Raw genomic sequence first — 27,995 nt, 5'->3', positions numbered from 1 at the left:
GTGTGGATTTATGGGTTACTTGTCATTCATAACATATCAGAACGTCTTTGTTGGATACATCCCTGTGATATGCTTATTCGATTATTCGAGTCACTTCACCCTTGCTGCATCTGGAGAAGATGAAGCCGCAATGCCCAAAATCGATACTTCTCCTCCACCTCCGTCTCCTTTGTCCTAGATCCTGGTTATCGATCTGCGAGATGCTCCGGTTTTACGCGTTCAGCCATTAACCAACTAGACGTCTATTTGGGAATGTCCATGTACCACTACGCGGATCTCCTGCCCGACAGTACGCATTCACATTTGAAAAAGCGCAGCTGTTCACGAGATTCGAGATTATTAACAGTACAGCTGGTGGCATTCACCATTCACGTCATAAACAGCATTCGGGAAGGACAAGCTCGCGTTGTCCTCTTCCGTGGCACCAAATAACAGTCTGTGGTTCCTGGCAGATTCTCAAAGTCAAGCAAAACAATGAAGACAAAACATGTATTCGGTTTTGTGACGATATTCGGAGCGTTTTGTTCCTGTCTGCTTGTGATAGCCTTAACCGTCAGGTAAGAGTTGTACATATATTATCCCAGTATGCAAGCGTTGTGCCACAGATGGTATAAATATTCCACAGTATAATCGTGTCGGTATATGCTCGTGACTACTTATAGTTGGTTGATTCTGTTGGTGATCGACAGGGAGAAATTAGATGACCTGACGGCATGTGGGGTGAAATCAACAAGGTCCTGGGACAGTAAATGTTTGGCACGCTCTAAATGTCATTAAGCCATGACAGTGTAACTTCTTTAAGTGGCATATTTAGAAGTTGGTGAATCAGATGAGGACGAACTTTATGGATGAACAACTTCAAAACGTCGCATCAGCCGAATAACCATAAAGTTTGTCCTTATCCCATGACAGTGTAGATATGCAGCTGCGATAATGATGTTCTGCTTGGATGTTTATCATTAAACGGTGAGGGACCGGTCATGACTTATGGCTTGGGGGCTGGGGTGATTTTAATAGGGTATTGGTGGGGTGATGATCATCAATTTTACTAAGGGGTATGCAATTTTGTACATAAAATTATTTTTAAATTATGCTAAACAATTATGGGAAGGAGGGGTCGTTGATTTTGTACATGACATGTAGAGGGGTCACTTACTTTGTGCATAAATTTTATAGGGAGGGAGGGGACATTCACATTGTGCATGCTTCTCTGTAAAATCATCATCACACCCCCTAGCCATAAATTATGAACAGTTCCTCAGCCAACACTCACTTGGTTTCCGGACACCAAAAAAAAAATGGAAGCTTAAGTTTCAATTAGGTTTCCGGACTGTTTCTCTACATTTCCTTCAAGTTTCGGAAAGCGGAAACTTACAAGTCTGGTTCCTGTAGGGCTCCAGTGCGTTTCCGTTACCCAGTTTCCTGTAGGGCTCACTCCCATGTTTTATGACGTGCAGCCGGTGTGCAGGATAGGTCAACTCGCAGACACCTGGTTGCATCACAGTGATGCATAAACTCTGTCACGACTGTCGCTGCTTGACGTCGCCCTGCAGTGACGGCCACGTACGTTGTAGATGGGATTCTATTTCCACATTCACGTGAATAATACAAGCGTGTATGGTTGAAGCTACTTCCAGCTCTGTTCCAACGAGGGCCGTGGGGTAGCCTAGTGGATAAAGCTCGTCACGCCAAAGACCCGGGTTCAATTCCCCATATGGTTACAAATTGTGAAACCCATTTCTGGTGTCCCCTGCTTGTATATTGCTAAAAGCGGCGTAAAGCAAAACTCACTCACTCACTGACTATTCCAACGCTATCACGGCGTTATCACGGTCAGTTCATGCAGTCGGTAAAACACACACACACACATGTAGAGACAACCTGATAAATGTGATCCTAATCTTTAGAAAGTGCCAGATCCGAGTTTCTTTAAAGGGGCACTGATCCAGAGCGACTGATGTTTCGTGCCAACAATTTTATTACCTCATCTATATTTTTCATTCATATCATGTAACAATGTGATGTCTATCGACCTATCTATTAGGGATTAGGATTAGTTTGGTCAGCCACGGGGTAGGTTTAGTAAGTTACCTGTGAAATTATATCCATAAAATTTTAATCCCTTTGTTAAAAAGGGAACACAACAAGGTTTTCATCTGGATACTAAACAAATTAGACCTAACACTTAACTATTAAAATTCTGTTTGTAAGAATTCATAATCAAGTTTATATATGAAGGCCTGTAAAACTGCATCAGGTGAGATAATTGAAAACAGTTCAATCAATTGACGTTGACAGCAATTAGTTTTGATAGGTGAACACTTAATCATCTTTGTATGGTTGCTGTCAATCTTGAGTATGAGTTCACATCGATCATAAATCACTTATCTAACAAAGTGAACACAAATCAGAACGTATATATATATATATACATACATATATATATATATAATACGCATATATATATATATATATATATATATATATATATATATATATATATATACTGAACCGCATAAAAATTGTTAATACATATTCGACAGAATATTGTTAAATATTATTGTGTAACTACACATTGGTCACCTTTGTTGTGAAAAAACAGTTTTGTAATGTTCAGGTTCTGTTTGGTGATTTTTCCTGGATATTGCACATCGCCAAAACGCAGCAATTGAATTGCCCGTGGGATGTGGTTGCAGAAGTTTTTCATGACAATCATGATGCGCATTTTGTCACGGACACATAGGGGTATAAATATGCCCTCAAATCAGTTTCAATCACTCCCGACATACGCCCACCAAGAATGCCAAGGTTAACGACGCAACAGAGGGAACAAGCCATCGGCCGTCTTGAAGCTGGACAGAGTGTTGCAGATGTTGCCAATGCATTCCATGTGCACATAACGACGATCTACTGTCTTCAGGAACGTTTTGCTACACAGACCACTGCTGACCGCCAACGTCCTGGAAGTCCGAGAGTCACAACACCACGGCAAGATCGACACATTCAACGTTCGGACATCGGGGATTCATTCTTATCTGCCAACGAGACTGCCCGACAGACTATTGGACGTCACAAACGAGCAATAAGCGGAGATTCAGTTCGGCGCAGACTCAGAGCAGTCCACTTCCGTTGTCTTCGTCCAGCTCGACGTCCTATCCTCACACAGAGACATCGTCAGAATCGTCTGTAGTGGGCTACGTTGCATCGAAAGTGGCGTCAACAACAGTGGAGACTGGTATTGTTCTCTGATGAAAGTCGGTTTTGCATTTCTCATGCTGACGGCCGAGTTCGAATATGGCGAAGACGAGGTGAACGCTTTGCTGACGAATGTGTAATGGAAGTTGATGCATAGGGAGGTCCGAGCGTTATGGTATGGGCAGCGATTGGCCTGAATCAGAGATTAGGGCCAGTATTCTTCCAGAATATTGGGCCAGGTCGGGGAAATGAAGTCACTGCCCAACGTTATATCGACCAGATCCTCCGACCCCAGGTTGTGCCATTTTTCGTCCGACACCAGCAACACATTTTCCAGCAAGATAATGCCAGGCCCCACACTGGTAGAGTCACTCAGGCATTTGTCCAGCAGCACAACATCCGACTACTGCCATGCCCTGCTGTCAGTCCCGAGTTAAACCCGATCGAACATTTTTGGGACGAGGTGCAGAGACGACTGAATGAAGTCCGACCACGCCCGACAACTGCAGCAGAACTCCAGGCCATCATCCGGACATGTGCGGCAATCCGTAGGGCCTTTGTCAACCGTCTGATTCACTCCATGTTCAGGCGGTGCACAGCTGTAGTGAATGCACGAGGTGGACATACGCGCTACTGACTTGTTGGATCAATTTCCATTTTGTCCTCAATGCAAAGTAAACCAAAAATGTTTCCATGCATTGACTGACATGTCCCAATAATCATGCAATACGTGTTGATTGTTATTATGTACCTGTTTTCATGCATTATGTGTCAAAAGTAAAGTTTTTATAAATCTGGATTTTGACTTGCGTTTCTTTTGCGGCTCAGTATATATATATATATATATATAGTATAATATAAATAAATATCAAAAAGAAGTAAATATCACTTAACCATGGCGAATGCTCAGATTGCAAACGGAACTCGTTTCATTCCAAATGGACGAGGATGGCATATTTGATTCCCATGGGATACAAAATTAGTATTAAAACCAGAAAACTAAAGTCTATTCATTGGAGATGTTGTCAGAAAGATTGTCGAGCTACAATCAATACCAAAGGTGGTATTGTTACCACGTACTCCAACCAGCACAACCATCAACCAGATGAGAGCAAGATCTCTACAGACATCATCATTGCTGAACTTCGCGAATCCGTCTGACAGACACCTCGTTCGATTCCAGCCTTACACCAAGACACAGTTTCAGGTAATTATTATATATTTGCTTATCCATGCTTACTTGTAGTCGGGAACATCTGTGTTAAATATTTTAAAACACATGTAAAAGGATACAAATTTGCATTCATGTGTTTCCTACTAACTAAGCTCTTTCTTCATCTCAGATTTGAGAGCCACAAATACAGATGCACAAGTCATCACAAAGATTCCCATGTTCAACAACCTCAAGTCCGCTCTGTATCGATCCAGTACATGGGTATCTAGTTTCACCCAATACCTGTTGTTTTAGGGGACTATCACGCTTGACTGGTTCATTAAATCCATAAAACAGGACTGGGTGGATGGGAACATTCCGATGAATTATCAGCAGAGGATTAACCGATAACACGTTTATTGATTAATTACGTTTATCTTGCACTGCAGATTTGTCCAAACGGACATTTTCAGCTAGCTCAAACTTGAAATCAATCGTTATCATTCGCTATCATTACAGCATATATTCAATAAGTGTGATTAATGTTTTTATAAGCTTTTACTTATTTTTTTAAATTGACATACTAATCTAATGTTCAATTTATTACAGGTTTGAGAAAAGAAGCACTGGTTGCCAAGTTACTGCCACTATATTCCGCCCTGTCATCCCTGTACAGCGAAACACAGAAGCTTGTACCACAAATACCTACAAGCCGTGAAGACGTCAACATTGAAGCAAAATGGCGTCAGACCTTCAGTGGTGAAAACTTCATCCTCAAAGAAGATGGTGACAGAGACAAGATTATCATCCTGGCACCAATAGACAACCTCATCCATCTTGGAGAAGCTTCCACGTGGTTCTGCGATGGAACATTCCTGCCCCGCCATCTTCCACCAGATTTACATCATTCAAGTCCACGTCAACGGCACAATGTTTCTCATAGTGGATGCCCTGTGTCCTGACAAGAAAGAAACCACGTACACCAGACAGTGAGAGATGAGATGCTAAAGTACTGTCGGAGATAGAAAAAAATGTTTTTAGGATGTTACTCTGTATCCCTAAAATTGACACAATTGCAAATAGCATATGTCGAAATAACCCACATCGGCGTAACTGGGCGTTCAGTGGGATGCGTAATAGGATATCCGGAAAAGCATGTTTAATCATAAAATTGAAAAAAATATGAATAGCTGCTGAAAACAATTGATCAAACAATTAGGTCGCTCAGCCAGGTATGACGACGGACCGTCGACTCACCTGGCATGAAATTCATGTGCTGCCTACAGGCACAAGGGGGTCATCTCAAAGATATTTTATGCTTGTTCACGTGTGTTGAACATGTCGCATCTGTTGATTAACATCTTACGTGTCTTTCTTTCATAAAGTTTATGTTGAGATGTGTAAAAGAGCATGATAGCCATAGAAAAGCCATCAGCCATCGCATTAAATGGCTCATATTATATAGGTGACATGACTCAATCGACAGGACTGAATATTATTTGTAAATTATGACATGCCGTGTACTTCCCCAGTTTAATTCCCCTAAAGGATTATCTTATCTTAGCTGATATCTCTGTTCCCCAGCCCGACCCCAACCACCGTCTGCGACACCCGTCCTGGTTTTGCTTTTGAGACGACCCCTCCTACCTGTTTCTTTTTATAGTGATAGTGAGACTCCATAGTAGCTACATCCTTATAGTTTCAGTATTAAAGTTATTATTTACGCCAGTTACCGTTTATAATGAAGCTAAGTCAAACTTCAAAATGGGCGTTTAAAAAATGTCCTTTAATACAACATCATCGCACACTAGTTTGCATAAAGCATGGTCTGTTCCAAATAAGTGGCTTTGGACAAAAAACAGAATTGCTCATTTCTGCACTAATCTCTCCTCAGTAAAGTCCTTTTTCACGCTTCCACTCTTCCTACCACCGAGACTGTACTTATGCCGAACTCAGTTTAGCGGATATTTCACACTTTCACATATCAACTACATAAATTGTAGATAAAAAATTGAAAAACAGTTTCCGACAGTACTTTATCAAACCAGTCGCAATCCTTAGTTTTTCATGGACTATGAAACATCAGCAAGAAACAGTGTTAAGTCCGTGTTCCCAAACGCCGAAGTAAATGGCTTTGATTTTCATTACGGTCAGTATTTGTGGAGGAAGATCCAGGCAGTTGGCTTGTAGACGTCTTACCAGAATAACACCGATGTCAACAGGTTCGTCAAGACAGCTGTTCCTCTACCGATTGTTCCGACCGATTTAGTTGGAGACGTATGGTTCGAATCCCTGAACAACGCACCAACAAATAAAGCCCCTGTCTGAAGGTTTGCTGACTATGTAACTGAGCAGTGGGTGGAGGGTTAGTTGTCGAGAAAGCCGTGGAACCATTACGAGGCTGTGGGCCCACGCACCACTAACCACGTTGAAGGGTGGCGCAGTAGGTTGAATAAGATTGTTGGCCACCACCACCCTAATTTGAACAAACTTTTGTCTATTTAGCAAAGAGAACAAGCCTATGCAGAGGTAGGAATTGTTCAGTTGAATGTGCGGCGGTGGGGTAGTCTAGTGGTTAAAGCGTTGGCTCGTCACGCCGAAGACCCGGGTTCGAATCCCCACATGGGTACAATGAGTGAAGCCCATTTCTGGTGTCCCCCGCCGTGATATTGCTGGAATATTGCTAAAAGCGGCGTAAAACCAAACTCAGTCAGTCAGTCAGTTGAATGTAAATGTGTTATGAGGTCAAGAAGGAAGATGTACAGGCAACTTGATGAAAGACTTGGGACCTACGAGACAGAAGTTGTAATCGGCACAAGATGTTTGATGCCGTATGTTGATGCAGCGTCTCATATGATACAGTTTTGAATTTGATGTATTGTGTTATCTAGAATGTATTTGTATGTACATGTGTGTAGTGCTGACGCTATAAAGAGTGCTAATTGACAGAGTCTGTATGACTTCTTTGATGGACATTTTAGAAGTTGAGGTGATGAAGAATGATGATAATTTTATGGATATATTCTTTATTCTATAGACCCGTGAAGATCCGGGGTAGAGTTGGTCTTCAGCAACCCATGCTTGCCACAAAAGGCGACTATGCTTGTCGTAGGAGGCGACTAAAGGGATCGGGTGGTCAGGCCCGCTGACTTGGTTGACACATGTCATCGATTCCCACTTGCGCAGATCGGTGCTCATGCTGTTGATCACTGGATTGTCTGGTTCAGACTCGATTATTTACAGACCGCTGCCATGTAGCTGGAATATTGCTGAGTACGGCGTAAAACTAAACTCACTCACTCACTTTATTCTGTGAAAGGCGAAGTTTCGACATAGATTCTAATGTCGTTGTATATCCATAAAATTACCATCATTCTTCAAAGCATTTATGATATGGTGTTTTTATGTCTTGACATGTATGAATATATTGTTTGAATGTTTTTGAGTTTGAATAAAATCTTATGCACATATCTGACCATTAGTCTCTGTTAACTTTATATCGTTATGGGGGGATCATGCTTCTGCGTAGACCCGTGAAGGTCCGGGTTAGAATTGATCTTCAGTAATCCATGCTTGTCGTAAGAGGCGACTAACGGGGTCGGGTGGTTGACACATGTCATCGGTTCCCAATTGCGCAGCTCGATGCTCATGCTGTTGATCACTGGACCTCCTGCTCCAGATTCGATTATTTACAGACCGCCGCCATATAGCTGGAATATTGCTGAGTGCGGCGTAAATCTCAACTCACTCATTCACTCATGATTCTGCGTAACCGGAGACCAGAAGTCTGATATAGACTATAACTTAATTGGCTATAGAAATCGCAATTTCTGGCATCTGTAACATATGTTACATCAGGAGGTAGCCTCTGTACTTTACACATCACTAACCCCACTATATCATTTTAGTTTAGATAAAGTTCACCAACTGATCCACAATCCAGCACTAAGTGAAATGTGTTCACTCCTACAAATTAATTGACTAAAATTCTCTCTAACTCTCAGAGATCCCCCCTTAACCCCACCACTGTTTGACCAATCAGCACGCATGGGTGATTTTACACCTGAAACAATAGGTGCTGGGCACATAGAAAGACCCCTGAATACACGCGTCTTACTCGCAGGTATATTCCCTTCCGCCGAGATGTACAATGTGTGAAGCTCATTTCTGGCGTCCTTCGTCGTGAGAATGCTGGGATATTGCTGAAAGTGGCGTAAAATTAAACTCACTTACTCAGTCAATCACTCATTATATTACAGCTACTCAGGGCAGATCCTGAGGGCGGATGCGGGGGTGCACATAACACACACCTGCAACCACTGATACCTGCAAACGTACAACACACCTGCAAGCATAGATACCTGCATACGTACAACACATACCTGCAAGCATAGGTACCGGTATACGTACAACACACCTCCAAGCATAGGTACCTGTATACGCACAACACACCTCCAAGCATAGGTACCTGCATACGTACAACACACCTGCAAGCATATATACACCCACATGCGTACAAAACATACCTGCAAGCACAGATACCTACATACGTACAACACACCTGAGAGCATAGATACCTGCATGCGTACAACACATACCCGCAAGCATAGACACCTACATGAGTACAACACATACATGCAAGCATAGATACCTACCAACACATCAGAAAGCATAGATACCTGCATACGTACAACACACACCTGCAAGCATAGATACCTACATACGTACAACAAATACCCGCAAGCATAGATACCTACATACGTACAACACATACCCGCAAGCATAGATACCTACATACGTACAACACATCAGAAAGCATAGATACCTGCATACGTACAACACACACCTGCAAGCATAGATATCTACATACGTACAACACATACCTGCAAGCATAGATACCTACATACGTACAACACATCAGAAAGCATAGATACCTGCATACGTACAACGCACACCTGCAAGCATAGATACCTACATACGTACAACACATACCTGCAAGCATAGATACCTACATACGTACAACACATACCCGCAAGCATAGATACCTACATACGTACAACACATCAGAAAGCATAGATACCTGCATACGTACAACACACACCTGCAAGCATAGATATCTACATACGTACAACACATACCTGCAAGCATAGATACCTACATGCGTACAGCAAATACCTACAAGCATAGATACCCACATGCGTACAACACATACCTGCAAGCATAGATACCTACATACGTACAACACACCTGCAAGCATAGATACCCACATGCGTACAACACATACATGCAAGCATAGATACATGTATACGTACAACACATACCTGTAAACATACATCCCCATACAAATGAGTGAGTGAGTTTAGTTTTACGCGGCTTTTAGCAATATCCCAGCAGTATCAAGGCGTGGGACACGAGAAATCGGCTTCACCCGTTGAACCCATGAGAGAGAGAGAGAGAGAGAGAGAGAGAGAGAGAGAGAGAGAGAGAGAGAGAGAGAGAGAGAGAGAGAGAGAGAGAGAGAGAGAGAGAGAGAGAGAGAGAGAGAGAGAGAGAGAGAGAGAGAGAGAGAGAGAGAGAGAATTAAAATGCATAAAACAGTGCATAGATAGACACACATAGTGAAACTTATAGAAAAGGTGGGTGGTGTAATATCATACGTTATAATACTTTTCTTCTTTTAAACATAAGTAACACTGAAGCAGCTAAGGGATATACTAGATTATCGCATTCCATAATAAAAATAGTCTGGTCGACAGAAGTCATAAATTCTAAACAGAGGGTTACGAGAGCATGCCTTTTGCCATAAAATTGACCCCAGAACATATATTACATTTCGATAAAAAATGGACCTCGTCTTCAACTGCACTATTCTTACAATATTTACATAGCCGTTGTTCAAGAGGGGGTTTAGGCCGTGAAAAACGACCAAGCTCAATCTCCAGAGGTAAAGTTCCACATCGTAATTTGGCCAGGGTATTTTGTTGCAACCTATTGAAAATAGTGCGGATACTGATAAAGAGGTCTCAAACAGACTGAACGTTCGTAGTTTGTTGCCGTTACAACAGCCAGTATCATCCCATAGCTGTGAATACCAGTTAGAATAATCAATATCAAACAACTTCTCTTTTATTACGACAACCAGTCACAACCAAACATTCTGAATAAGGAAAGAAAGAAAACACACACACACACACACACACACCCGGGAAATAAATGTCTGAGGGGTGAGGAGATATCCGCCTACCCTGCCACAAAGAAAACCGACTGCTCGTGATATCTGAGAAGATGAAAGAATCTCTCCCATTCCGCCTCAACACAAACCCCGTTTGACGGATACGTGACAAAGGCTCACCTCTTTTGAATAGTTTTATGTGAACACCCTCGTTAGCTTCTGTACCAAGGTCTTGCGTGAGGCGTCCTTCGCTAGGCTTTATACAGCGTGTTGTACATAAAACTAAAGCAGTACACACTCATAAAGTCCACGTTAAACTGAAATATTCACATATATAGGCACCCATGTTTTATTGACTTATTGCAGATAGTATAATCTTCAGAGGTTATTCACCTCGGCCAATCAGATGTCCTTACAATCGAGCTACCCAACGATACACGTGACAATTAGGGTGCGTGTTCATGAGACGAATAATAATATCCCAGCCGTCTCGGGCATCAGCTGCAGCGATTTGCGATGAAGACGAAATCGACGTTTTGCATTGTTATCGGTGTTGGACTGTTCAGTCTCTCTCTCCTGGCTTTATCGTTACACAACAGGTGAGAGGTTTCACGTGCTATTTGGTGTGTTGTCGGCGGGTGCTGTCTCCGCATGCGTTCTAGTAATCTTAATGATATCGAGATAAATGAGGAGCGAAGATACTGTGAGGATACTAAAACATCTGAACGGGGGTGATGATGATTTTGTATGGAGAAGCATGTACAATGTGAATGACACCCCTCACACACACGAAAAAACCGTGTTATGCACAAAGTAAGTGAACCCCCCTTGATGTCATGTACAAAATCAACCCCCTACCCCTTTCCCATAATTTTTAAGCATATTTCTTTCCGATCTCCGATGAGCAGATTTAGATTGAGACGAAATCTATTATTTTTAATCAACAGCCAGGAATTAGTGCTCAGGGTGAATTGTGAGTGGGAGCGTATTGGGGTTTAGGGTGGAGAGGCTTCTTCTGTGTGGATTATATCGATATTATATTTGAGACAAATATACCGAATATATATTTAAAGTGTGTGCGTGTGTTTCTTGGAGTCATTTACAAAGGCCAAACCTAAGGATATATACTGTGAAAATGTACAATTTTGATAAAAACACATTATTCCTGAGACTGAAAAGAAGCGAGATGCGAAAATCCAAATTTAGATAGCCCAGTTGCCAGTACACGGGTACGGCACACAAAGGCTTTAGGGTCGGTGCTAGACTGGCGCTCAGTCTCCGACGATATATAATTTTGACAGAATAATTCCATTATAATTGAAGAGGAGCCCGTGTAGTCTGAAGAAAATCTAGACCTTCCTTTATGGTTTCTGCATTGCGGTAGGGTCTGGCTGAAGGGAGAATACTGTGGTTCAGGGACTGTAGAACAAACCAGGTCAACGGCCGTCCCAGTGTTCAAAGACTAGGCGTCAGTCTATAGTGTTCAGGACGCTGTGCGAAGGTTGGGTCGTCATCCGCTGGTTGACGGCCGGACGGAAATGTAATCGGATCAGTCACCTTTACCTTCACATGACTCAATAACAACTGGGTGAAAGGCGGGTATCTACAGTTGTGAGAGCATGTGAATAAGCCGTGTCTTGTTTTTCTTCAAAAAAGTGCCAACACGTTATATTTGAAATAACAGTTTTGTAGTAAAGTACAACAACCCCACAAACGGGAAAAAATATCTACTTCTCTAAATAGACGTAGGCCCAATTAACGCCGCGTCACAACGCTTATGGGGCTTGATGAGGGTTGACATTATGAAAGTGATACACGTTAAATTTACCCGTGAAGATCCGGGTTAGAATTGATCTTCAGTAACCCATGCTTTTCGTAAGAGGCGACTAACGGGATCGGGTGGTCAGGCTCGCTGACTTGGTTGACACGTGTCATCGTATCCCAATTGCGTAGATCGATGCTCATGCTGTTGATCACTGGATTGTCTGGTCTAGACCCGATTATTTACTGACCGCCGCCATATAGCTGGAATATTGCTGAGTGCGGCGTAAAACTAACCTCGCTCACTACATATTATTGATACTGTATATGTTTTAGTTTAGGCGTGGCAATGGTTACAGCGTCATTCACTCGGCGATGCCCGTTCATATTTTGCAAATACTTATGTTATGGTTATAGTCTGTTTGCAGTGAAAACGTACCGATGAATGTCACTTTAAACCAAAAAGTAAAACAAATAAAGTGAAATTAAGACTGCGAATCCTCATGATTTTACCTTGCCAATTGAACATTTCAATCTCAGAATTTTATTCGACTTAGGATAAAAGTTTCACATGGCTAGGTTTCACATGGCATAGTTTCACATGGCTATTATGGGTACGTATTACAAGGGGTATGCACATCAAATGAACACCGAAAACGACAAGGTTTGTTATAAGTAAACGCTCTTCACGTACCGCACGTGCATTTGTTTCACTGTTCCAACTACTGCGCTTACCCCCTTGTAATACAAACCAGTAATAGCGATTTGAATCTATGATCGTTTGTTAAACAACTTTTATCCTAATTTGAATAAAATTTTGAGATTTAAAAGTAGTGGGCCCACTGAGTTCGTTATAACCGTACTTTCAATAATTCAATGATTTCATCAGAACAACATTGGTTTGACGCAATCTTTCGCGAGGCCAAGGTCACAAAATTGTCGATTGCGGTGAATTCCCACATGTGTTACTCACAAAATCTATAGAATAGAGAATGTAAATGGGGATGGGGGTTGGTGTTGTGTGTGTGCCCCCCCTCTCCAATTCCCTGAGGATCATTTTCCCCTAGCCTTTGGACTTCATGATTTATTTGTTGTGCACCCCCTTACTCCAAAATCCTGGATCCGCCCCTGAAACCGTACCGATGACAGTGGACATTAAATGCAAAATCGAGATGAATCTTACATGAATTGATACCCGAAAATGAGCGACACCAGGCGAAGAAGGTCACTGTGACATGTCTTGCACTACGGGTAGCATTGAAAGAATGTTACACAGAGATATAGTATGGCGTGCAACACGTCCTATGGACCGAATCAACTCAATGATATGATTAATGGCTTATGATGCATAACTACTGTACCTATGCAACAGCCCTCAGCATGTTACAATACCCCCTGTGTTTATTTTCTGTCACGTGATACTAATCTAGGCCAATGAAAACGGAGATATGTTTTTATCCTGTTGTTACCAGTTTTGCACCAGTCGTCCTTTCCCTAACCCGGTACAATCGGCTTGTCGAGGAATAACACAAGTGGGCCAAGAATGACCAGGTTCCTGTCTTCGTAAAGGATAGACGCGCTGAGCTAGGGGTGCCAAACCGAAGAGGAGCCAGTTTAGCATGAAATGACTTTCACCGTGGATAAATAGGATTTATAAGTTTCGTAACTGAATACTTGATAACTTGATACTAGCTGCCGTTCCATTCAGCACCAGGTACCATGAGGACGAAGGGTGCCTTTCACTTTGTGGTCATGCTAGGACTATTTAGTGTTTGTCTGTCTTTGCTGGTTCTGCACGTCCGGTGAGTACTAATGTATGACCCATGCAAAAGCCCTAAACATAGGAGGGCAGGCTAGTTCAGAATATCGCTAAATATATTACCTTTTCAATTCAAATGTAGTTTTTCGGCCATGAATACATTGCTGGTGATTACTTGGCATTTAATGTTTAACAATCTATGGCTTTGCGTGCATGTTTCCATTAGCCTAAAAACTGAGAGTGTATGCAAGTCCCATTTCAATCAAAGTATTTGTCATCCTCCGTGTTTTAATCGCAGAATATATGATTGTTCTTTTATTGTTTGGTTAATTGGAGTTACTGTACAATCGCCAAAGGCTGAAGGGATGGTGTAAATCCAGCAAGGGTCCATGCAGGTAGCAAAAGTACTGTCTTCGTGGTCCCTAGCATGGTGATCTACCTTCAGTTGCTGGTGATCTATAGGCCGTTTTTGTATTGTTTGTTAAATATGATGATATATTGTATGGTTACATGCTAAATCTCAACCTGTGATCATGTGGTTATTTTACTGTCCTTTGTAGGCAGGTTTATGTTTGAAATGTATTATTTCACAACACGTTTTCTTACTGAGTCACATTCTCAGTTCGATACTTAAAAGCAATGTCATTATTTAGCGTTGACAGAATTTCTAACTGTGATATAGATATGTCGTTGTCACAGACAAAACTCAATGTCTGTTTATTGACACCTGTGTGTCTGCTTGCCCGTCTGCTAATGACAATATTCAATACACAACTTCGATCACTGACCACATGCAATTTGAACTTAACACCTATCAGGCTATAAACCATAAACAAAACGCATTGATTTATGGCCCGAATTCGGTCTCTGTCACATTATGTAATTACACAGATAGGCAGGTGTGATACTTGTACACATGACATGTTATGATGTCTGTTGATTGCAAAATGTTATACACAAAAAATAAGCATGTATTTACAAAACCCAACATCTCTATATATACATACACAATGAGCCGTGAGGGCATCTGCAAATGAACCAGCCGTTACACTTGAGTGCACACCCACCAGCTCTGACTGGGTTCGGTATCCCGGCTGCTTCGTTTCATGGGAAGTTAACCCAAGTACAAAATATTGCACTTTTGATTTGCGATTGTACACTTATAATTTTGCTTATATGTTTTTTCATAACCAGCAATGCATATTATATGTTATGAATAAGTGATAATTGTGTTTTAATTATGTTTGATTTTTGGTTGCATGTGACCTTTAATCAAATCACTGTATAGCTGAAATAATTCCACGTGACTTAAAGGGATACTGATCCAGAGCAATTTAAATGGTGTTACCATTAATTATACCATTAAAGTTTGTTATAAATCCATCAGCTGAACATCAAGTGAATGACTAATAAACAGGTGTAGGTTTATACCACCAAACACGCCGCCTACAGCAAGGGAGTAGTACTCGTTGTATTGCATGCAATTTTAATTGCCTAAAACACTTAGGGGTAGACACTGTTTTGAGGATACGAACAGAACTTCATTGTTGCTCAAGAAATACATATGAGCAATTGCTGTGTACTAAAGTTAAAAACAGTTTATACCTTGTCCAAGATATTTTTTATGGATTAAACTTCTTTTTTAATTTCTCTCACAACGTTTCGAGACCATTCCAGGTCCCTTCATCAGGTGAACTGGCAGTTGATGAAGAGGACCTGGAATGGTCTCGAAACGTTGTGAGAGAAATTAAAAAAGAAGTTTAATCCATAAAAAATATCTTGGACATCAATGTACAACTTCTAAATGCCACTGAAAGACATCAGTTTATACCTTGTTTCAGATTTTTCTAGCAATGGCAAAGTGGGGTTGTTTAGTTTACGGATTCAAATAAATCAAGTGTGTGTTTTCAATCTCATAGGTATTAGACATCATATTTTTTACATGACGTGATTAAATGTCCAGGTCAGACACAGAAATTGGATCAGTCATTATAGCATTCACGCATTAGAAAATCAGAAAAAGCCTACACTGCTTGCATACTACAATCAGACAAGAACTGCAGGGGATATTTTCAAATAACACGGCGTGTGATGGGCATCCACCCTTCCTAATGTCGCACCCTTTAGGTTGAAGAAATTCTGCCAATGTGCACATTAGACCAGTCCCCGTGTCCGTCACGGTTGAGGGAGCATGGACTGACCTGCTTGCAGCTTAGATTCGCAATCAAGTCAAAATATTGATTACACAACAGTCTCGTTTCCTGCTGACTGGGTTCCGTCCTAGTGCGCATATTAGTACAATAACCAGTCCAGAATTTTGAGACCAATTCATATATATATTTTGCTGGATACATAAATGTCAATCAGTATTATTTGATACATCTGAGCACTTGTATATTGCAACATTACGCTCCTTCTAATCCTTGCAAACACGTCGTGCAGCCTGCTCTGCCGTACAGCGGGCTCTGACAAACGGAAATCTGGAGATCGTGGAACTCTCAAAACGAGGCTCTGCCGCTAGAAAAGTTTGGCGGTCTGGTACGGACTTGATATTGTATCAATCACATTGTACGTTACAAAACTATACTGAATAAGCGCAAAGAACACATAATTGGTGTAACCAGTGAGCCAGATGAATTGTGAATCATTTCACGACCTCATCAAACTGGGGCAGTCTGTGACGTCTTAGTTAAAACCATGCTGCCTACACATCGCCATAAAATATAGAAATACAATTTTATTAAAGTTAACTTAAAATTAACTTGTAAATATCACAGCCGTGTGACGGTATATAATGTCATCACCGTAACGGCCCTATCACAGCCGTGTGACGGTATATAATGTCATCACCGTAACGGCCCTATCACAGCCGTGTGACGGTATATAATGTCATCACCGTAACGGCCCTATCACAGCCGTGTGACGGTATATAATGTCATCACCGTAACGGCTCTATCACAGCCGTGTGACGGTATATAATGTCATCACCGTAACGGCCCTATCACAGCCGTGTGACGGTATATAATGTCATCACCGTAACGGCCCTATCACAGCCGTGTGACGGTATATAATGTCATCACCGTAACGGCCCTATCACAGCCGTGTGACGGTATATAATGTCATCACCGTAACGGCTCTATCACAGCCGTGTGACGGTATATAATGTCTTCACCGTAACGGCTCTATCACAGCCGTGTGACGGTATATAATGTCATCACCGTAACGGCTCTATCACAGCCGTGTGACGGTATATAATGTCATCACCGTAACGGCCCTATCACAGCCGTGTGACGGTATATAATGTCATCACCGTAACGGCTCTATCACAGCCGTGTGACGGTATATAATGTCTTCACCGTAACGGCTCTATCACAGCCGTGTGACGGTATATAATGTCATCACCGTAACGGCTCTATCACAGCCGTGTGACGGTATATAATGTCATCACCGTAACGGCCCTATCACAGCCGTGTGACGGTATATAATGTCATCACCGTAACGGCCCTATCACAGCCGTGTGACGGTATATAATGTCATCACCGTAACGGCTCTATCACAGCCGTGTGACGGTATATAATGTCATCACCGTAACGGCCCTATCACAGCCGTGTGACGGTATATAATGTCATCACCGTAACGGCCCTATCACAGCCGTGTGACGGTATATAATGTCATCACCGTAACGGCCCTATCACAGCCGTGTGACGGTATATAATGTCATCACCGTAACGGCCCTATCACAGCCGTGTGACGGTATATAATGTCATCACCGTAACGGCCCTATCACAGCCGTGTGACGGTATATAATGTCATCACCGTAACGGCTCTATCACAGCCGTGTGACGGTATATAATGTCATCACCGTAACGGCCCTATCACAGCCGTGTGACGGTATATAATGTCATCACCGTAACGGCTCTATCACAGCCGTGTGACGGTATATAATGTCATCACCGTAACGGCCCTATCACAGCCGTGTGACGGTATATAATGTCATCACCGTAACGGCTCTATCACAGCCGTGTGACGGTATATAATGTCATCACCGTAACGGCTCTATCACAGCCGTGTGACGGTATATAATGTCATCACCGTAACGGCCCTATCACAGCCGTGTGACGGTATATAATGTCATCACCGTAACGGCTCTATCACAGCCGTGTGACGGTATATAATGTCATCACCGTAACGGCTCTATCACAGCCGTGTTCTTCTACGCCAGACTCTTCAGAACACTGAGTACAGAGTGAGAGGGTTATGTCTGTCAAATGTGAAATCTTGAACACTATAGGACATAGTTCTATATTACAGTGGACTCCCTCTAAACCGTCATCGCTTGGGACCGGTGAAAAATGTCGGTTTAGATGGATGTCGGTTTAGAGGGAGTTTTTAGAAACCCAATCGAAAATTAAACAATTAAATAAAAACATGTAGATAAGCTTTAATCTGTTTTCAGACCTTTAGTTTTCCTTCCGCGTACTATTGTATAATAGCTTGCCAATGAAATGTGGAAGAACCCTTAGGGTGGCTTTCAGGCTTTCTGAAATCCGTGTTTCTTTATGATACAATGTACAATAATACAATACGACGCGCGTAGAATGTGAGGAACCAGCTGTAATAATAGGACGATGAAAATGTGAAGAGCACAGCTGTAATGCATATTTTGGTCCGACTCAAAACAGGACACTTTAAATCAATATTAGGGCGGGGGCAATGGTTTCCGTGGTTACAAATGTGGTAATGTGGTTTAGATTTGCAAACCTGTGTGTAATCATGCGTATATCCACTGCACTCCGTTTTATCAATGTTATATGTGATACACATGAATTAGGGGCTAACACTACTATGACTACAGTTGTCAGTTCGAAAACCGACAGGCTACAAATCGAAATAAATTGTCTCATATTTTAGTATAAACTCACGGGTTAAAGATGGGAAATAAATATAGACACAAAGACGAGTTCCATCATCATAAGAAATCTCTATTGTCCATTGTACGATTCGGACTTTATCGTCAGATCGTGTTTATTGATAAAACATAAAACTGTATAACATAATCTGTATTATTACAAGATGTCTCCGAATGCAGAATCCATTGTACGATTCGGACTTTATCGTAAGGGCATGTTTATTGATAAAACATAAAACGGTGTAGTATAATCTGTATTATCACAGTCTCTGAAGGCAGACTTTATTGTACCATTCAGTGTGTATGGATCACTGATAAATAATGATGACACCAGGGGGGTGGTTGAGTGTAACCCTATAAATGTAACCTGTATAAAGCCGTTGAAGTTGTCAACATAAAGGCTGTATTGGACATGCTATGAATTAAGGAACATGTATATCTAATAGGGGTGGGTATTGCGATGCGGAAGCATATATTGCGATATGTATTGCAATATATTGCAAGGATTATTTTTTTTAACAAAAACTACTTATAATCGAGTTAATGCTTGATTATAAAGCAAAAACACAACAAAATCACTATGATTGATTAACCTTTCATAAAACAAATTAATCATGATAAAATAAGAATGTAAGTAACACTTGGCACTAATGAAACAGGGAAAAGAACAATTAAAAAACGGAAACATCCGAAGATTTCCTAGTGTTACGAAGTTTTCCGAATGCATTTCAAAATACCGGTTTTAGATCAGCGTATAGCAATACGTATCGTTTTCATGTCTGAACCGGTAAATACCGGTTATATTGCGCAGCCCTAATATCTAACATATAAAAATTGATAATTTTGATGGCATATGATATACACTAGAATCATACAGGACAATTATAAGCACCATTTTCACAACGAACGATTACGACTATCGCATGAATTTCTTAATCTTTATCGACTAGTAATGACACCAGGTGTTCTCGAAAGGTGAGCGGTTCCTGCTCGACCTGTGGCACCCGTCATAAAAACATGCAAGAACGGGGGGGATATAACTCTTTGAAAAAGGGAGGTGGGTGCACACTCTTGAGAAACGCGGTGCACAATTCATTTTCACCCGTTTCACGAGAGTTTCAATGGTCTTTCAATAAACTTTCAGGACAAGGGTGGGGACAAGTGTGGAGGGTGGGGTGTGCGTGGCTCCTGCCTATGTTTAAGACATATGTTCATATGGTCGAAGTCAAAATAAGGAATTTCGTCGGACATAACTTTTTTAACTGATACGTCAGACTTGGAAATGACACCTACGCCCCATCCTTTCAACTTTAAAATCTTTAGCTGAGGGATTGAACGTGTAATCCTTATCACACCGCCTTTAAAGTCACGCGGTGAACAGTTTGGTGATTGTATTGTGTGAGTTCCCGTTTTGTATAACCGATAAGGCTTGGTAGCAATACCAGTTCTGTTTCAAAAGGTGAGGGGAGGGCTGGAGTAGGGTAGGGTGGGGTGCTACTTTTCTTGGTCCTCGTATCAATGATGTTCAGAGTATAACAGGATGAACCTGTTAGAATAAAAATGCTAAAGCGACAGAACGGATGTTCTGCGATGTCCTTTATGGTCTCTTAGCAACACAGTGTCAAAGGCCACTCACAGCATGGGAAATATAAACACGACTGTTGAGTGTGATATCCAGATTTATTTCCCACGTGGTCAACGTATGGGTAGTCGATACTGGTACATGTAGTTGCTTGTATCGATTGCTCCCAGCAAGCGCTTTGCAGAGCGAATACGTGTGTCATGACACATGCTTTTTAGCGAATAAATGTAGACAAAGGCTTAGCCTCTGAATATGTATAATCTGGATTGTAACAAAAAAAAACATTTAAATTGAAAAGGAGCCCCAGGGAGACCAGTACCTGGCGAAATCTAGACTTGCTTCATTTAGGGCTTTAGCATTGCAGGGAGGGCTGGGCAGTAGGGAAAGTAACATGGTTCAGTGACTGTAAGGCAAACCAGCCCAAATGCTGCTCAAACAGGTTTGCATTTATCTGATTATAATGGAGCTTGTCCGATGGTCTTGACATTATGGACGTGAATAATTATTTGCTTGCCAACAGGGAGAAGGAGGGTATAAAAACACTTGTTCAAATATTGATATTTTGAAGACTGTCAGTATTTGTCAGTATGCATGGGCGTAGCTACTATGATACAAAAAGCCCGGGCTTACACATGAGTGTTGCACAAAAGGCTGGGGCAAGCCCTCAATACTATCTAAATTTGAAGCTTTGTAACATATCGGGTTTACACAAAAAGTGGGTTGCAACACGCCTGGTGTATAGTTTCATTATAGATGATTATTCATGCTTGAATTCCAGTACTGAAAACCTAATGCGTACACCAATGGAAATTAGAGTTAGAATTTGTCTTCAGCAACCCGTGTCCCTGCTGGTCGTAAGAGCCTACTAGCGGGATCGGGTTGTTAGGCTAGCTAACTTGGTTGACACATGCCATCAACCTGGACCCAGCCCCATGGCCGCCAGGTACAGAGAGACCGCTCCGAGGGTAGCACCCCCCTGTCAACAGTTGGGGATTAGCACAAAAATCTTGCTATGAATATCAACCCTGCCACGAAGAGATGACGATACATAACACTGATGTCAGTAATGAATAATATGACAATGATGTCAGTAATGAATAATATGACAATCATGTCAGTAAGAATAATATGTTCACCATGTCAATAATGAATAATATGACAATCATGTCAGTAATGAATAATATGACAATCATGTCAGTAATGAATAATATGTTCACCATGTCAATAATGAGTGTGTGAGTATGGTTTTACGCCGCTTTTAGCAATATTCCAACAATATCACGGCGGGGAACACCAGAAATAGGCTTCACATATTGTACCCATGTGAAGAATCGAACCCGGGTCTTCGGCGTTACGAGCGAACGCTTTAACCACTAGGCAACCCCACATCCCCTATCAATAATGAATAATATGTTGACCATGTCAATAATGAATAATATGACAATCATGTCAATGACTAACAATATGACAAGCATGTCATTAATGAATAACATGACAACCATGTGGGTAAAGATACATAACAGTCATATCCGTAATGCATAGCATGACAATCATAAATCGTATCATATGACAATGATGAATAAAAATGTATATAAATGCAGTATTATATAAATGTTCCACGAGTGTGTTTGGGTACCGTGGCGTCATGCTACATTAAACATTCAAACAACTTGACGATGGGGCAACGTTATTTTCTAATTGTCACAACAACAAAAAGAAAAGCGAGAATGTTGTACCAACGTTGACATGTTTCCTGTGTTGGAATTAACGTGATAAAAAATCCACATAACCATCACACTTAAATATATTTGACGTGTACCGTACCGAACTTTTACATACCAGGAACATCTCAAATGTTCAGCAGGAGCCTGGTTCCCTGGGTCTGTTGCGCAGGCGGTAACGCAGGCGCAACAGACCCAGGGAACCAGGCTGGTTCAGCAGAGTTTTTAAAACAAATTAGTGTGCAGGATAACCTCCCCTGTTTCAGCGCGCGACGATCGCAGAGGAATGGACGAACGTAACCTTTTGAATCCGATGTGGCTATCTGGTTTCCATTTACCAGAGGTCAATATTGAGTTGATTGGAGAGGTTGTTTTGCTACGTAGCCTACTAAAGTTGACTAGGTTCAGTTCATGTTTTACCATCATGGGATCTGGTATCCAAAAGATAAAAGTGTCATTTTTAATTTTTATCATGTTTAGATCTCAAAGAGCAAGTTTTAATTGTGCGTCCTTATGAATGTTAGTTGCCATGGCTACATGTAACATACAAAGCACACCAAGTTAAAGATCACACGATGTTTTCATGCAGCTCTCTGGGCCGGTGGGGTAACCTAGTGGTTAAAGCGTTCGCTCGTCACGCCGAAGTTCCGGGTTCGAGTCACCACATGGGTACAATGTGTGAAGCCTATTTCTGGTGTGCCCCGCTTTGATAATGCTGGAATATTTCTAAAGGAGGCGTAAAACAAACTCACTCACTCACTCATGCAGCTGTAGTTAGTCAGTTATTCCTGGCGGGTATTGCCACTCACAGCCTTCCCATTGTGGGTGTTCTAAACATGATTTAAGTAATTTACATATTGCTGTAGACAATACTTTTGCAGAGAAATTATCCTCTTTTCGTTTCAGATGATCCTATATTTGTACAATTCATTCTGCTTTGATTTCAGAGAGAGCACGCCTCTTTCAAAGCCAGATGTCAGAGAGGAAGTTCGACGTTCTAGTGACTGGCAAGGCCCGATGTCTGTGAACGGGAAAACACTATCTGATTTGAAGGCAGACCAGGGAAACGCCTTAGGGAGTACTATTGCACAGACGGACCCTAAAAGCTGTTCATATGCTCCAAATTCAAACATTCAACTCGCTTCAACTAAAACGGACTTTAAACTAGGGGACACAATTTCTGTAAAAATCCAACTTTTCGACGAGTACAAGCGACGTAAAACCAAGGGAGGGGATAACGTGAGAATATGGATGAGCGAAAAGTCGAAAGAAGCACGAGCAGCCGGTGTTGTCACTGACAACAAAGACGGCACCTACACAGGAACTCTCCGAGCTCTCTGGACCGGAAGTCCGAAAATCGAGGCCACCATAGCCAGTCGTAAAGAAAATGTGGATATATTCTATAGGGTATATCGCGATTACTACACACTGAGGAATATATCAGCGATGTTCGAGAGCGACGGCGTCAAAGAGGAGACTTTGTGCCTGCCTATCCCAAATATCCGAGGATTTACGAACGTCTGTAACTTGACGGCCGAGAATTACGGTCTCCCATGGTATTGTGGGAAACCATCACACCGGAAGTTGCTGTGTCACGACTTCACGGGACTACGTGAACCGGATAAACAGCCATCTCTGTTTACGCCACACGAAGCAAAATTCTTCCAAGGGTACAACTTTTAATCAATTTATTCATATATTTATTATTTCATATTTGTTTATGTCAATACCATGTTCATTCATATTTGAATATTTTGGTGATTAGGCTGATGATCCGTTTCTCAGCAATGGAGGGTGGAGGGGTAGCCTAGTGGTTAAAGCGTTCGCTCGTCACGCCGAAGACCCGGGTTCGATTCCCCACATTGGTACAATGTGTGAAGCCCATTTCTGGTGTCCCCCGCCGTGTTATTGCTGGAATATTGCTAACAGTGGCGTAATACCATACTCACTCACTCTCAGCAGTGGTGACTGATAATGATGAATATTATTATATATTTCAGCCAACATGGCAGTGATTTCAACATTGATGATTGTTACGTTAGACTGGATAAAACTTATTTTCTAGTTATGTTGCATAGTTTCGACTCTAATTATCTGGTAACGCGGTTCTTTCAACCAGCTGATTACCGCGCCGTTCTAGTTATATCAACGAACCTATTATCAAGTAATGATGGTTGTTTCCATGTACTGACTATTTCCATATAAGACGTTTTTCGACATGACAGTTTTCTTGATTTGGTGCGTATTTTAGAGTTATGGTTATTTGGATATGATGTTTGTTTCGACAGACTGATTACCTCTGTATGACGTGTACTCCAACATAATGGGGTGGTGGGATAGCCTGCAGACTTTCTGTGACACTGAAGGCCTGGGTTCGATTCCCTACTTGGGTAAAATGTGTCTTCCGCCATGATATGGCTGGTTTCGCATTCTCGTTATCTTTGTATTTTTAGACAGGGTGGGTTTTTTCGGAATCGCTCCAAATCATGTTTATGTATTACTGTGTTTGTCATTATTTTGAAATAATAATAATGATAATAATAATAATGATATACAGCCTTTATGACACTGCGTAAAGCAGAATTCTCCGGAATGTTCTTGGTTGGTTCGACTAGGCAGCGTTTCCTGGGAGAAGTCCCATTCGCTGTCTGGGCTAAGTGAAGAGGGGGCAAGGGCCCTGAGCTGATGATGAGCCTTACCAGCCTGACTGTGCCAGGATCACCCGAACCCTCTCTGCTGCATACTATTTTTAATCTGTAAACCATAATAATATTCTTATTTCGAATTCGAATTCAAACAATATTATTATTCTAACTTCAGTGTTTCATAAAATACATTCCTTACCTTTGTTTCAGAAACATGCTACATCAAACCATTCCCACAGCTATTGAGATTAAAGTGACGTCAGGTATGTTAACGTTGTCAGCTGATTAAAGATTCACACAACAGTCCAGCTTTGTCACATAAAATATGCCTGTAGTGAGTGAGTGAGTTTAGTTTTACGCCACACTCAGCAATATTCCAGCTATATGGCGACGGTCTGTAAATAATCGAGTCTGGACCAGACAATCCAGTGATCAACAGCATGAGCATCGAACTACGCAACTGGGAGACGATGACATGTGTCAACCGAGTCAGCGAGCCTGACCATCTGATCCCGTTAGTCGCCTCTTACGACAAGCATGGGTTACTGAAGATCAATTCTAACTCGGATCTTTACGGGTCCAATATGCCTGGTAATGAGCAGTAGTTGACACACCAGTTAGACACAAACAAGCGGTGAATACGTCATTGAATGTTTGTTTCCCTGTGGGACCGAGACACGTGTCCTGTGAGGTCTCAATATTATGTGAGAGTTCGGATTGCCAGCACCATACCCATGCTTGTAGGTTTCACCACATAGGGAAACGTTTTATAAGTGCATCGTTTCGGGATTTCGTCGTACATTAAGCTGCGACTGCGACAGATCGTATTGTATCATGTGTGCGTGGGTGTGTGCGTGCGTATGTGCGTGCGTGCGTGCGTGCGTGCGTGCGTGCGTGAACAGTCACAAACTATGTTCTTACTCAGTTGAGTCAGGAAAAGGCCACCTTGGCAGTAGACTGAAAAAGGATAGCAATTGTAGACCAATCATTGAACCAGACATTTGCACTTGTGCACTTTTAGCAACGCCCAATGCTGATTGGTGAATAGAAGATATGACGTCACATGAGGATGTCATATTTTGTTTATGACGTCATAAAAGGCTTGTATAAAACATTTGTTATTTCTAATATATGGAATGCAGAAGAGTCCTAGTTAGTGTCAACTGTCAAGAGTCCTTAGTATTGAGTACTTGTTCATACTTATACATAATATAGATAGATACAAACTATATGGATACAAACTCGCTCATGTTGAAAATGGGGCGGTCGGGCAGCCCAGTGATTAAAGCGTTCGCTCGTCACGCCGAAGACCCGGGTTCGATTCTCCACGTGGGTACAATGTGTGAAGCCGATTTCCGCTGTCCCCCGCCGTGATATTGCTGGAATATTGCTAAAAGCAGCGTAAAACTAAACTCACTCACTCACTCACTCACTCACTCATATTGACTTTAAATTTGATGAGTCCATCTTGCTGTTGTCTCGAAGTAAAACCTTGGTCCTTGCGCATTCCTTATGTCAAACCTCGGATAACGCGAAGTACCTTCTACCTCGACTAACGTTGTTTTACTGTGGTTCATCAACAAATGATTTCTCTTGCAGACCAAGAGACAGTTTCCTTGCCAAGTGTCCCTTGTAACAAAACGCCTTTGAGGAAAAGCTGGGAGGCATCAACACCTGTTGGCTTCTTCTACAAGAATTCCTGGAGGTCTCTAACTTGTAAAAACACAATTCCAGCTGATCCGAAAATATACAGAGAATGTCTGAAAAACCGGAGACTTTGGATCCATGGCGATTCCTCTTCCAGATCGTGGTTCAATACTTTAACTGAGCGTTTAGGATTGAAACTGGTCACAGAGCAATGGCACCATTCCAAGTGGCACAAACCAGCAGTGGCAATGGACAAGAACTTGAACATCTCGCTGATGCTGGTGCCTCATGAGTACCCGTTTTATCATGGATACACGTTCAACAAACTGGCTTACAACAGAGCAACTCATGCCTATCTTGATGACATTCCAAATAATTCAAGGGATATATTTCTCATTCATATATACCTTCATTTTAACCCCTTCCCCTCCAGAGGTTTTTAGAACACATATGCAACGAATTGCCCGATCTGTCAAATCGTTAGCTGCTCGCGCCCCCGGGGTTAAAGTGGCGATACGAGGGACTCATGCTTTCAAGGGTAGGGGCAAAATAGGGTTTCTGGATGACTGTTGGATGTTCCCATACGACACAATTCAGCGGGACGCATTTAAGGGGCTCGAGAACAATGTGCTTTTCTTAAATAATATAGATTTGACAGTGGCCACAGAAAACGACGACCAGCATCCAAACTCGTTAGCCCTTGATTCCCTCATCAATCATTTCATGGGATCCGTTTGTGAGGGCTGAAAAGATGGGTGTGAGTGTGTGCGTGCGTGCGCGCGTGTGTGTGCTTGTTGGGCTGTTTGTAATTATATGAAATCGGTTTAATGGTCTCTGATAACAACTAAATTCATTACTACTATGTCCACTTCTTATTGCGGGGCGATGGGGTAGCCTAGTGGTTAAAGCGTTCGCTCGTCACGCCGAAGACCCGGGTTCGAATCCCCACATGGGTACATTGTTTGAAGCTCATTTCTGGTGTCCACCGCCGTGATATTGCTGGAATATTGCTAAAAGCAGCGTAAAACCAAACTCACTCACTCACTTCTTATTGCCGCCTTATAGCTGGAATATTGCTGAGTGAGGCGTAAAACTAAACTCACTCACTCACTCAACTTCTGATTTGACGAACAAACAGCTGATCCGCCTATACGAACATTTGATATACAAACTCGTGATGAAACGAACCCCATTCGTATGTAACTAACTCTTGATGTAACGATCTCCGGATACAGCGAATTCCAAGAATTCCATATGCACATTATGTCCGATATTTTGTACATTACCAATAATAATAATTACCATTCCAGGTCAATGTTAATATATGTGCAATAAATGACTGCAAAACAATTGTGTGATGTTGTATTCCATTATAATGGTTCCGAAATGAAAAAAATCCCGTCTGAACATGTTTGATAGTGTTTTTAAGATGTTTAAAGGTGGCCACAGCG

General features: G+C 41.8%; 1 protein-coding gene across 3 annotated transcripts; it reads left to right on the top strand.

Annotated features, from left to right (window-relative positions):
- Nucleotides 1-27,445, top strand: LOC124272282 (NXPE family member 3-like). Of its 3 annotated transcripts, none has more exons than XM_046707448.1 (4): nt 1-557; nt 23,200-23,922; nt 25,108-25,160; nt 26,497-27,444. In XM_046707448.1, the coding sequence occupies exons 1-4, from the start codon at nt 475-477 to the stop codon at nt 26,985-26,987; spliced, it is 1,350 nt and encodes a 449-aa protein (XP_046563404.1). In that variant the 5' UTR covers nt 1-474; the 3' UTR covers nt 26,988-27,444. The 3 variants fall into 3 exon arrangements, with proteins under 3 accessions (XP_046563404.1, XP_046563405.1, XP_046563403.1); XM_046707449.1 differs by lacking the exon at nt 1-557 and adding an exon at nt 10,972-11,119 and having other exon boundaries at nt 26,497-27,445; XM_046707447.1 differs by lacking the exon at nt 1-557 and adding an exon at nt 13,747-14,083 and having other exon boundaries at nt 26,497-27,442.
- The last annotated feature ends 550 nt before the right edge of the window (nt 27,446-27,995 follow it).

Source organism: Haliotis rubra, unplaced genomic scaffold, assembly GCF_003918875.1.
Source record: "Haliotis rubra isolate DU_JTF1 unplaced genomic scaffold, ASM391887v1 Scf168, whole genome shotgun sequence".
Lineage (NCBI taxonomy): Eukaryota > Metazoa > Mollusca > Gastropoda > Lepetellida > Haliotidae > Haliotis > Haliotis rubra.
The sequence above is the reverse complement of the archived record's forward strand: the minus strand, read 5'-3'. Positions and strand labels throughout refer to the sequence as shown.